Genomic DNA, 13,462 nt, shown 5'->3' with positions numbered 1-13,462 from the left:
AGTACAGTTGATTTACAATGTTGTGGTCATTTCTGCTGTACAGCCAACTGACTCAGTCATACACATACCTACATTCTTTGTCACATTCTTCTCCATTACGGTTTCTCACAGGCTATGGAACGCGGTTCCCTGCCACCCTGATTTCTTTCTTTTTCTTTTTTTTTTTTTTTTTTTTTTTTGTCTTTTTGCCATTTTTTGGGCCCCTCCCTCGGCATATGGAGGTTCCCAGGCTAGGGGTCAAATCGGAGCTATAGCCGCCGGCCTACGCCAGAGCCACAGCAAGGCAGGATCCGAACCGCATCTGCAACCTACACCACAGCTCACGACAACTCTGGATCATTAACCCACTGAGCAAGGGCAGGGACCGAACCCGAAACCTCATGGTTCCTAGTCGGATTCGTTAACCACTGCGCCACGATGGGAACTCCAGCCACCCTGATTTCTAAAGGCGCTTCCTCCCTTCGAAATTCTTAGGCTTCTGCCTCAACCCTCCGCAGAGGCTTGGGAAGAGAAGCTAGAGTGCCCCAATCCTGACCCACAAGCTACATCCACAGGGTGGACCTGGACCCTCTGACTCCTCCCTCCCACTCACTCTGGCCCTGGCCCCAGTATGTCTGCACCCTTGCCTGGTGCAGCAAGCATCTTGAATGGGGCAGGCTCAGAACCCAGTTGCATCCAGGTATCCCCGTGCGATGCAGGAAGGCAAGGAAATAACAGAAACACTGGAGACATCCCCTGTCTGAGTCCATTCGTTACCTCAACCAGCCCCATCCCATGGGAAGCCCAGAGACCCCGGGCAGGCATGAGGTAGGTACGGCTGTGCCTGAGGGATAGATGGACAACCCAGGGAGCTCAAGCAACTTGCCCTGAATTTAAAGAGGGACAGAACCAGGGCAGAGCCCAGGCCTCCTGTCCCCCCGACCCTGCCCAGGGTGGTACTCTTCACAGAGGTGGTGAGAGAAGTCCCTGCAGAAGGGGGAGGTCAGGACAATCAAAGGACCCCCAGAGATGTCCCCGATACAGCAGTAATGTCACCACCCTGTCCTTCCCTTACTAAGAGTAGAGTGACATTCCTCACCACCTCTGGCTACCTTGTCCCTATACACACTCTCTCTCTCTCTCTCTCTCTCTCTCTCACACACACACACACACACACACACTCTCACACGTGCAAATCAAAGCAAGACAATTAAGGCTTCTTTGGAAGGAGGAGAAGGGGTAGGTAAGGAGAGAGAGAGGGGCTTCTGATCCAGCCTTCGTGGAATCCCAACGAACCGTCCCTGTTATTTCTACTTCCTCCTTATCCTTCGAGCTAAAGTCTCCAGCTGTGGAAGCTCACAACTCCGAAGGAATCTAATGACTCCTTAATCCAAACTTTCCATTCCGAGCACGGGGGACAGTAGGGGAAGGCACATGGCATGAGGGTCAGGCAGGCCTGGGGACCAATTCTGGCTCCCTCGATCGGCACGCATGCACCTTGGGCAGGTCACCTAATATCTCTGTGCCTCGGTTTGCTCACTGTAAAGTGGAGATGAGGGGCACCGTGATTGGCAGGTACAGCTTCCAGTAAGCATGGCCCGTTGTTCCTAACTTCCCCCAAAGACTGCGCTGGCCAAGGGGGCTGGGAACGCAGATCTGAGGGTCTAAGTGAACCCAGGGCCAGAGAAGCAACCTGGAGAAGAGCCCATGCCCCTGCCTGTCCTGTGAGAAGCTGGCCTCTTTAAGGAGCGGGCTTGGAACAGAAAACAAAAGAACCAGAAAGGCAGCTTCGGAGCTCCCGTCGTGGCGCAGTGGTTAACGAATCCGACTAGGAACCATGAGGTTGCAGGTTTGATCCCTGGCCTCGCTCAGTGGGTTAAGGATCTGGCATTGCCGTGAGCTGGGGTGTAGGTTGCAGATGCGGCTTGGATCCCATGTTGCTGTGGCTGTGGTGTAGGCCAGTGGCTACAGCTCCGATTTGACCCCTAGCCTGGGAACCTCCATATGCTGCGGAGTGGCCCTAGAAATGGCAAAAAGACAAAAAAAAAAGAAAAGAAAAGAAAAGAAAAAAAAAGAAAGAAAGGCGGCTTCAAGGATACTTAGTTCACTCCCCCATTTTCGCTGGGGGAAACTGAGGTCCGGAGAGGTGAGGTGACTTCCCAATCCAGCAAGGAGAACCCTTGAGTACTCAACCCAGGTTGGGGAGGGGACCCAGCTATTTCTCAATCCCAGTGTATTCTGGAATGGCCAATTTGTCCACGTCATTGTGACCTAGGAACACGTGAATGGAACCCACAACTGTGGGGCTCTGCGCACAGAACAGCTGTTCACCCCAGGAAATCAACTTTTTTTTTTATTAAGAGAAGCTGAAAATTTATTTTTAAGGGGAGAGAGGTAGCCTCTCCTAAAAATAACCATATGCAGAACTTCATTTTTCAACCATCTCTTTTGCTTACGATGCAAAAATTAAACTTTGAGTAAGAGGTTCAACAAATGCAAAGTTGGAGAGGTCTAGGGAAGGGAGGAGTTTAATCAGAAGAAACCTTGCCAGGAAATCTGTGACCTGTGGCTTTTTATGAATGGGGAGGCCTCACTGAACCCACAATATAAAAGGGGGACAACAGTAGGTGAAGGTCTATACAACAGGGGCTTGCTCTTGCAAAACCAAACCACAAGTCCGACTCAACGAAGAAGGCACAGCTCTACCATGCCCAGCTCAGCACTGCTCTATTGCCTGATCTTCCTGGCAGGGGTGGCAGCCAGCATTAAGTCTGAGAACAGCTGCATCCACTTCCCAACCAGCCTGCCCCACATGCTCCGGGAACTCCGAGCTGCCTTCGGCCCAGTGAAGAGTTTCTTTGTAAGTATGATGCCCCCCGTCCTTCCTTCCTCCCTAGGAGCTCCTGAGCCAGGCATGCTGCGTGTGCTCTGAGAACCTCCAACTCCAGCACCCGTTTTCCCCCCCAAACTTAAATTCTTTTTTTTTTTTAATCTTTTTTTTTTTCTCCTCACCTAATTTTATTTTCACATGATCTTCCCCTTGCAAACTTAAATTCTTAAGAGAGTCCATGGTCCAGCCCGTGGGTTCTGTGAGGTAATCTAATTCTAAGTCTTGGTGATGCAGCAAATGGTGCAGGAAAAAGCTGCTTTTTTAAAAAAAGGTATATGCCCTCTCCTGTGCTCAGAAACTTTGATAAGATTTGGCTGGAGCATGATGCATCTTTGGCAGGGAGAGCACACCAAGAGTTGGACGTGGTTGGAACTAAAGATGTTCCCTCGCCATGCCCTGTGGCAGGGAAACAAAAGTTGCCTCGGCTTAGAGGATTTTCAGAACCTGAGAGACTGGTTTGGGGAAGCATCACCCAGGAAAGAAACCTGCATTCGATGCTTCCCACTCCCAGAGACCTTGCAGCAAACACTTCAATCAGTTGTCCCGACAGGCTGCCGGGAGAAAGAAAGAAAAGAAGGAGCACCGAGGGGTTAGCCTGGGGGCCCCTTGGCACCTGACACGGCTTTGCAGAAGGAATACCAGGACTCAGGCAGGACCTCAAAATCAGAGTTTTGTTTGTTTGTTTGTTTTTGTTTTTTAATGACTGGATCCTTCAAGGAAGGACCTGCCTGAAATAAGAGCTCCCAGCAGGGCTGCACGTCCTGTTTTGAAAGCTCGCCTGTCCATTTGGGGGGGACGGGGGCAGAACATAAAAGGGCATCAGAAAGACAGTCATTATCAGTATTTCCCCAAACCTCGGGTTCACTCTCCTTGTGTTCTTCTTGCAGCAAACGAAGGACCAGATGGGCGACTTGTTGCTGACCGGGTCTCTGCTGGAGGACTTTAAGGTGAGGGCTGCAGTGGGTGTTGGGAGGGAGTGTGCGGCGTGACTAAGGGAGGCTCTGCTTCTCACCCGCAAGGAGCTGGGCCCCGCTTCCTTTGCTTCAGAAAAGGAGAAGTGGGAAGATCTTAACTCAGCACAGAGCCAGCTGCTGGAGGGTGCAGGGTGGGAATGGGGGGTAACAAAGACCTCAGTCCCGGGGTGGGGGGTGGGGTGGCCACATAAGAAGGTCCTCAGGGACAATGCTGTCCTCTAAAGCTTCCTCCCCATCACCAACCACCCGTGCTTCTGCCCTCAGGGTTACCTGGGTTGCCAAGCCTTGTCAGAGATGATCCAGTTTTACCTGGAAGATGTAATGCCGAAGGCAGAGAGTGATGGGGAGGATATCAAGGAGCACGTGAACTCCCTGGGGGAGAAGCTGAAGACCCTCAGGCTGAGGCTGCGGCGCTGTGTGAGTAGCAGACCAGCTCCTTCCTTCGCCTCTCGGCGCTTCCCGAAACGTCTCCTGACCCGGCTAGCTCACACCCAGACACACAAAGACGGGCGGGCGGGCTGGCTCTCACTCTGGGCAGGCGTTGGAGTCCTGTCTCTTGCTCATTTCTCTCTGAGCAGGGGGTGGGGGTGGCTGCTAGGCATTTACATGTGAACATTTGCAACAGCTTTCCTGTTATTTGTGAGTCATTTGTGGGTTATTAGCTATTCCCCTCTGTCTTCATGAAAGGGGCCCCGAGCTTCAGACAGGGCTCCCTGGTCCCTTGGGACCTGGGACCTGGGCCCCGCAGGAGAGGCCAGAGGGGAGGATCCCAGAGAGGAAATATCACTCTCCTCTTCTTCTTAACCTTTGGGAAGCAGAGCTTCAAGGGGAGCCCAGCTGATGGACAGGATTTTTCTTGGTATTTTTGAGGGGCAGTGCGGTAGCGGTGGCGGGGGGCAGTTTCCTGCAACCCTAGGCTAGTATCTGTGAATAACTCCCCAGGATGATTTCTTTCTCCAACGGACACGACACTGTCACTGCTGGTTTCCTTTGCTCCCTCGGTGACACGGAGAAATCAGTTGGTCTCTATTTGTAGGACAGGACAGTGCAAAGGGCTTGACGGGCAGAGCTGAGACTGTGTCTCGATCCCTCGGAGACTTAGAAATGGTCCTTGTGGCTGGGACCGAAGGAGAAGGACAGGACAGAGAAGCAGGAAAGGACAGAAGGGCTGGCTCAGCACTCGGGTCAGCGCTGGCACAGGCGCGGGAGGAAGCGCCAAGACCCGGGTTTGGCTGCAGCCTTGTAAACCTCAGGGGGAACGGCAGTTCATCTCCCTGGGCTAGGTGTCTTCTCTCCGGTGGGGAAGGAAGCGGGATGCTCAGTCCTCCGCAGGAGTTCTGCGGGGTATAGACCTTCAGGATGAGTCTGGCCTCCTCCTGCAACCAGCTTCTCCCCAAGCTCTCCGGACCCGGGAGCTGGGCGCCAGTGTCGTTCACACTTTCTCTTTCCTTCCCCAGCATCAATTTCTGCCCTGTGAAAACAAGAGCAAGGCCGTGGAGGAGGTGAAGAGTGCCTTTAGCAAGGTGAGCTGGAGATGCGGGTGGGGAGGTTTCGGGGGGCCATGACCTCTGCCCCTTGGGGAGCGGGTGCTCGGCGGGCCCTGTCCTTAGCTCGGAGGGAGTGTGGGAACCCGAGAAATGGTGTGACCTCCTCAGCCAGTGAGGAGCTGCCGCCTCAGTTATATTTGTTTTCTGTGAAGTGTTCTTTGGGGGTTTCTAAATGACTGCACCCCGCCTTTGCAGGCCTGTGGGTTGGGCCGGCCAGCCAGCTGTGAACACAGTGAGCTGGGTGCTGGGGAGAGTGACAAAGGAAACAGAAAGTAGCTTGTTGGGAATCTAGGCTGAAGCCACACGTGCAGGAAGCTGACGCGTGTACGTGCTCTTACCAACACACCCCAGGCTCTGGCCCGAACGCCCCAAAAGTCAGAGCAGGGAGCCAAGTTTGCCCTTATCTGGAATTGGTCCCCTCTTTCCATCTGCCCCTTGGACCGCTCAAGGCGCCTGAGGCTGGCAGCCCTCAAACCAAGTGGGGGTTCTCGCTTCCAACCGTCCGTGAACCCTTCTACCCTACTTCCCAGAAGCCCTGGGGGCCCCGTCCTCTGCGTGGGCTGGGGACAGACTCTGGGCAGGGTTCCAACATCAGGGGCCATGAATCTGCAACAGCAGGCCAGGGCAACCGGGCAGGACCTGCTGGACCCAAGGGTAGGGGAGCATAAACATAAAAATGCTTCCTTCTCGCCTCCTCTCGTTGTCCTGCTTGCAAAGGGGTTCCTCTAATGTCTTTTCATCCTATTTTGAATAAGCATCACGTGAGCACATGACCTTTCAAACTGTTGTTGCACAGGCACCACTTGGAAGACTGCGCTCTGCGCAGGGGCTGTTCCTCTTGCTGCTCACTGGCCACTGTGCCACGTTTTCTCCAGACAGTCAGGCGTATCCTCGGGTCCCCAGGGTTTTTCCTTCACCTCCTAATACAAGGGAGCAAGGCGGCTTCTGAGCCCCAAGGTCATGCCCCAAGCATGACACCAAGCAAGGGACCCCCCCCTCCTTGCTCAGATGGGGTTTCCACTAAGTATTTCTTATCTCCCCACACAGCTCCAAGAGAGGGGTGTCTACAAAGCCATGGGTGAGTTTGACATCTTCATCAACTACATAGAAGCCTACATGACGATGAAGATGAGGAAGAACTGAAGCATTCTAGGGAAACCAAAGAAAAACCTTCCAGGATGACGACTCTACTAAACTCTAGGATACAAATTGGAGACTTTCAAAATCTGCTCCAAGGTTCCCGGGGAGCAGAACCAGCACCCTGGGAAACCCTGCTGTACCTCTCCCCTGAGATATTTATTACCTCTGATACCTCAGCTCCCATTTCTATTTATTTACCGAGCCTCTCTGTGAACTATTTAGAAGAAGAACAGTATTATACTTTTTTCAGTATTTATTATTTTCACCTGTGTTTAAGCTTTCCATAGGGTGTGCCCTATGGTGTTCAACTGTTTTAAGAAAATTGTAAGTTATATAAGGGGGGAAAAAATGTTCCTTCAGGAGCCAACTGCAGCTTCCATTCCAAGCCTAACCACCCGGGAAAGCTAGTGGGCTATTTGTCCTGACTGCCTCCCACTTTCTCTTGTCCCTGGGCTGGGGCTTCCGGAGTGTGACAAAGTCGCTTACACTCATAGGAAGAGAAGCTAGGGAGCCCCTTTGACAGCTAATATTCCGGTGGCCCTGAGGGATTCCCCTGACCTCATTCCCCAAACACTTCATTCTTGAAAGCTGTGGCCAGCTTGTTATTTAAAACAACCTAAAATTGGTTCTAATAGAACTCGGTTTTAACTAGAAGCAATTCAATTCCTCTGGGAATGTTACATTGTTTGTCTGTCTTCATAGCAGATTTTAATTTTGAATAAATAAATGGTCTTATTCAAATGTTTTGGTGTCCATTGACTTCTGTCTGACTAAAATTGTTCCCTCAAAGTGTCTAAGATAGAAGAAAGTGGATGAATAAACTCCACATTCCAGAAAGAAAACCAGCACCCCTCTTCCGGAGAGAGGGGAGCCTCCTAATCTGATCAGTGAAAAGCTATTCTCCCTTCAAAAGCCGTCTTCCATAAACCCAATCCTTTAAAGAATTGATCCTTCGTGGGAGTTCCCTTCGTGGCTCAGCAGCTAGCAAACGCAACTAGGATCCATGAGGATGCAGGTTCGATCCCTGGCCTCCCTTAGTGGGTTAAGGATCCAGCATTGCCATGAACTGTGGTGTAGGTCACAGACGAGGCTCAGATCCTGTATTGCTGTGGTTGTGGTGTAGGCTGGCAGCTATAGCTCCGATTCGACCCCTAGCCTGGGAACCTTTGCATGGCCATAAAATAGCAAAAAAAAAAAAAAAAAAAAAAGAATTATCCTTCATGATCATGCTGATTTTCAAGGCTAAGGATGAGATTCTGTATGTACCAAAATTAAAAAGATAGAGGAAGTTTTTCAGAGTGTTTTGCTTGTGGGGTTTGGCGAGGTTTTATTTGTTTGTTTTGTTTTGTTTGTTGTTGCTTTTGTTTGCTTCTATAAGCTCCAAAGTTCCAGGGGCAAACTTGGCCTGAGTTATTGTGAGGATTAAGATAAAGTACTTATACTTCCATCCAGGCTGGAACCCAAGATGGCAGTGCTCTTGTTGAGACAAGTTGGCCATCATTGCCTCTGTGCCCACCTTAGTCCTCAGAAACACTGTATCAGAAATATATCACAAATGCTATTCCTGGAGTTCCCATCGTGGCACAGTGGAAACAAATCCAACTAGGAACCATGAGGTTGCAGGTTCGATCCCTGTCCTTGCTCAGTGGGTTAAGGATTCGGTGTTGCCATGAGCTGTGGTGTGGGTCGCATATTCGGCTAAGATCCTGCATTACTGTGGCTGTGGCATAGGCCGGCAGCTGTAGTTCCGAGTTGACCCCTAACCTGGGAACCTCCACATGCCTTTAAAAAAAAAAAAGAAAGAAAGAAATGCTATTTCTTTGGGAACCCCAGCCTAAGAAGAGAACGTAGAGCTTCTGGAATAAGAACACCAGTTCAAGCGATCCTTTGTCTCCCCATTTCACTATCTACAGCTGGTCTCTTCCCATGGCGATGTCCATTTGCCACCACGGCACTGGTATTTCCTTGAGTGCAGGGGTGTCTCTCTTTGGTTTGTCAGCCCTCTTGTTTCCTGGAAACTTTGGATCTCTTTTGAACTTGTGAGTCCCTGTGTTTGGGGCCAGCATTATCTCCACAGCCAAATTTGCACTTGTCTTCCCTTTCATGTATCACACCCAGGATGGGATCTGACACTTGATGTGGGACCTATGAAAAGGCCTGATGATTTCCCAGCTACCCCAGGCTGGAGTGGTTGCACTGGTTCTTACTGTGTTGTCCTCTGTAGGACTGGCAGCCACGTGAAGCGCTGAAGTTCCCAACAGCATCTTCCCACAAATTATTACATTGACCTATCTTCCTGTTTGTCACTATTACCTTCTGCCAGGGCAAAGTTCTGATTTGTTTAGATTCTTTTGTGCTTGCAGTTTCCCTTGAGCTCAGCAGTGGAGAACCCTGTAGAACCATAGCAGTAGGAAAATCCAGTTTTCCCCTTATTTCTAAAGATGGAATGACTGCAAAAATTCTCTTTTCCCGCCCCCAACTTGCAACCTAGTCTAGGCCTGGGAGCCCTCATTCTCTCTCCACATTGGGCTTTTATTTGTGCTGAGGGTCAGCTTTTGGCTCCTTCTTTCTGAGACAGTGGAAACAATACCATCTCTGTGGCCCCTGCCATGGGGACTGGGAGTGGGGTTTTGGGTGCCACCACTGTGGGTTGCTGGCTTCAAGGACAATTCTGTCCTTTGGTCAGAGCTCATGGTCTTTGGCATCCACACAGTGTGACTGAAAGGAGAGGGATGTGGTGAAAGGGAATGAGATTGTATTGGCTAGAGCAAGATAAAGAGGGCAAGTCGCCTCTTGGAGCAGGTGCTTTGGGAGAAGATACATAGCTTTTTGATGCAAGAGGAAGATCCAGAAAATGATTGTTGAACCTATTAATGGTTATTTCTCGTCCTTGCACTTCCAGAAAAGCTAAGCCTCATTATATTTTCTTTCTTTTTTTTTTTTTTTTTTTTTTTTTGTCTTTTTGCCATTTCTTGGGCCGCTCCCGCGGCATATGGAGGTTCCCAGGCTAGGGGTCTAATCAAAGCTGTAGCTGCCGGCCTATGCCAGAGCCACAGCAACACGGGATCCGAGCCTCGTCTGCCACCTACACCCCAGCTCACGGCAATGCTGGACCGTTAACCCACTGAGCAAGGGCAGGGATCGAACCCGCAACCTCATGGTTCCTAGTCGGATTCGTTAACCACTGCGCCACTACGGGAACTCCCATTATATTTTTTTTTTTCTAATCCAAATTCATGCGACAACTTTTTCTGAAGCTGAATTAAAATGTGCATTTTGGGAGTTCCCATCGTGGCACAGCGGTTAATGAATCCGACTACGAACCATGAGGTTGCGGGTTCGATCCCTGCCCTTGCTCAGTGGGCTAACCATCCGGCGTTGCCGTGAGCTGGGGTGTAGGTTGCAGATGCGGCTCGGATCCCGTGTTGCTGTGGCTCTGGCGTAGGCCGGCAGCTACAGCTTTGATTAGACCCCTAGCCTGGGAACCTCCATATGCCACGGGAGCGGCCCAAGAAATGGCAAAAAGACAAAAAAAACAAACAAACGAACAAAATGTGCATTTTGTTTTGGGAAAAAAATAAAAGATAAAATACTGTGTGGCTCCAGACACCAGGAGGTGGTCCTAGTGCACACACTTGGCTGTCACCGGTATTCACACCTAAAACCTCCCACCAAATCCTCCTTGAGCTGAGATCAGAGGCAACAGGCTAGACCCAATGGAGTGGAATATAAGCAAATTAGCCCAGTGGATAGGCTACCCAAGGATTCAAGCTGCTGCACTTCTGTTCTCTCCTTGAGCCGCCAGACAAATGTGAGATTGACTTCTGACTGCGGTCTGTTGGGAGGGGCATGGTGGCTGGGGAAGCCCTATGCAAAGCCCCATGCCTTGAAGTAGAGAGGGGAAAGAATGGGCTGAGTAAACACTGATCCCCTCACGCTCTGCCCAGGCAACCCTGGTCTAGGGGAGGGTGGGAGCCCAGTGGCTGTGGTCAGTTTTTCAGTAAGACCTGACGCACTTCGGTTAAAGTAACCATAGGAAGGAAGTGGGAAGCATCAAAGCTGAAATTCTGAGATGAAAGGTTATGGTTAATAATGGAGGCTAGCAGAAGACCATGAGAGAGGGAGGGAGGCTCTCTTTACTGAAATGGAGAAGAAGCCATGAGCCCCTCAGCCTGGAAGGTGTAGGCAATGCACACTAACTTCATTTTGAGGTTGGCACCTCGTGCGAGGGAAGTGGGCATCTGAAACTCACCTGGAGAAGCCACATAGCTGATAAGATGCTGACAACAACAACAATTTCTTGAGCCCTTCTTTTGAGTGAGTCAGTACCAGGCATTGTATATACCAATTATCAGTATCAGTTACACCATATAGTATTTTATTGCTATTTTCTATAAGAGGTGACTGATGCTCAGCAATGTTGACGTGGCTTGGCCACGTGGGTGATGTGGAAGATAGACGACAGAGAACAGCATAAAATACCTTTTCCTTTGTATCCATTATCTGCTGTTGCCCCTCGCCAATTTGCCAACTTAAAACAACAAATATTTATCATCTCACAGTTTTTGTAGGTTGGGAATCTTGGAGCAAAATGGTCTCTGATTAATCTGTAGTCAAAATGACAGCCAAGGTGGCAATCACTTGAAGTCTTGACCAGGGCTGGACGATTTACATCCATGATGGCACCTACATAGGGCTGTTGGTGGGAGACATCAGTTCCTCACTGGCTGTTGGCAGGTGGCCTTGGCTCCTTGCCACATGAGCCTCTTCACATGGCCTCGAGGGTGTCTTTTTCAACGTGGCAGCTGTCTTCCCCTGAACCAGTGATCCACGAGAGAGCACAAGGGGGACGTCATGGTGTCTTTTAGATCTAATCTTAGAAAACTTACATTCCATTTGTGAGAGGCCCGTTGGTAAGGAGAGCCCATATTTGGGGGAAGACAAATTTGATTCTACCTTTCGAAGGGAGATGTACCAAAGGAAGCATAGTCTTAAAACTACCACACCCTTCTAAGGATTTAGAAGAAATTGCTTTGAGCTGGATGGCACATCAGGCTCCTAGATGGGGAGGGGAAGGGGAAGATTTGGGTAAGCATCAGAGTGCATGGATGGTTCATCGTCACGGACATGGTCCTCCTTCAATCTTCTCTTATCAGCTCAGCCCAACATAGTTACCTCTCTGAGCCTCAGTGTCTCATCTGAAAAAGCAGCAAAACTCCTTTCCCAGGTGTTATGGACTGAATGTGTCTCTTCAAAATTCACATGTTAAAGCCCTCATCCCCAGTGTGATGGTATTTGGAGACAGTTCCTTCCGAGGTAATTAGGATTAGATGAGGTCATAAGGGTGGGCCCCTCATGTTGGGATAAGTGCCCTTATAAGGAGAGATTATAGAGAGCTTACTCATGTGTGCTCTCTCTCCACTGCCACCCTCCACCCCGCCATCCTCTCCTAGCACCAAAAAAGGAGGTCGTGTGAGCTTACAGCAAGATGGCAGGGGCTACAAGCCAAGAGAAGAGGTTTCAGAATGAAACTTACCTCCCCAACACCTATTCCTGCACTTCCAGCCTCCAGAACTGAGAAAATGAATTTACCTTGTCAACCTGAGCTGACGAATACACCAGATGTGACTTAAGGGTCAAATGAGGAGTTCCCGGTGTGGCTCAGTGGTTAACGAATCCAACTAGGAACCATGAGGTTGCGGGTTCGATCCCTGGCCTCGCTCAGTGATCAGGGTTAAGGATCCGGCATTGCCGTGAGCTGTGGTGTAGGTGGCAGACGCGGCTCGGATCCCACGTTGCTGTGGCTCTGGCGTAGGCCAGTGGCTACAGCTCCGATTTGACCCCTAGCCTGGGAACCTCCATATGCTGCAGAAGTGGCCCTAGAAAAGGCAAAAAGACAAAATAAAAAAAAGGGTCAAATGGAACATCAGGTATGAAGATCTACATGTGTTTTCCAAAAGAAAGTGTAGACATGAAGTTTGGATGGGGATTTTTTTTTTTTTTCCAAATCTTTATTCTCTAAGAAGAGCAACCACCTCATCTCCACCCTTGCCAATCAGTTCCCCTCCCAGCAGAGTCTGGTTATCAGTGGAGAATGAGAATCTCTGTCTGTTTCCGGCTGCTGAGGTGAGCAGGACGGGGTCAGTGAGAAGCACTCCCAAAAATCTGTGATGACGGTATGGTTACCCTATCTGACAGAGATCAGACAGAGAAAGAGCAAACAGGTTCTCCCAGCCTAGGAATGAGGCACAGTCTGGAAGGAGGGGCATGAGATCAGAGACAAAGAGAAAGAGGAAAGAGGAAGACTGCCCAGATGGCAGAAACTGTTTGATGGAACATTCCGCCTCAAAATGCTTGTGTATATGGATTGAATTGTGGAACATGGAGAACAGCTCTAGGCCTGGGGTGATTTTTGGAAAATCAGACATAACACTGCAAGGAAATAGGAGCTGGATCATAAGAACATACACCCAGAATCAAAAATGGCAGGAAGATCTCCGAACTTACATAAGCTTCAGAACTGGCTACAGAATGAACCGGTCACCTCTGTATCTCTGAGTGGCCGGTGGGTCCCAGGTGGTATATGTTCCATTATTCAATACTCTTTTTCAGCACTGACTCACATGATGACTTTGGAGATTTTACTTACCCTGTCTGGGCCTCAGGGTCCTCAATAATAAAATAAGGATGTGGGTCTGGATCGATGGCTTCCAACTGGGGCCATTACATTCAAGCAGCTTCTTCTTTTTTTTTTTTTTTTTTTTTTTTTTTCCCCTAAGAGCCACACCTGTGGGATACGGAGGTCAGGCTAGGGGTCCAATCAGAGCTGTAGCCACTGGCCTGCACCACAGCCACAGGAACACTGGATCTGAGCAGTGTCTGTGACCTTCACCACAGCTCTCGGCATCACCAGATCCTTAACCCACTGAGCA

At 50.0% G+C, this 13,462-nt stretch overlaps 1 protein-coding gene and 1 pseudogene across 2 annotated transcripts; both read left to right on the top strand.

The window, feature by feature from the left end:
* Positions 2,054–7,268, top strand: IL10 (interleukin 10). 2 transcript variants are annotated; one of them, XR_002346937.1, is made up of 5 exons: positions 2,054–2,839; positions 3,757–3,816; positions 4,108–4,482; positions 5,301–5,366; positions 6,438–6,454. XR_002346937.1 is itself a non-coding variant. In NM_214041.1 (5 exon segments), coding segments are annotated over 5 exon segments (528 nt in total). In that variant the 5' UTR covers positions 2,623–2,686; the 3' UTR covers positions 6,534–7,268.
* Positions 7,952–8,771, top strand: LOC100739172 (annotated as a pseudogene).

Source organism: Sus scrofa, chromosome 9, assembly GCF_000003025.6.
Source record: "Sus scrofa isolate TJ Tabasco breed Duroc chromosome 9, Sscrofa11.1, whole genome shotgun sequence".
Taxonomy (NCBI): domain Eukaryota; kingdom Metazoa; phylum Chordata; class Mammalia; order Artiodactyla; family Suidae; genus Sus; species Sus scrofa.
This window is presented reverse-complemented; position numbering and strand designations above follow the sequence as displayed.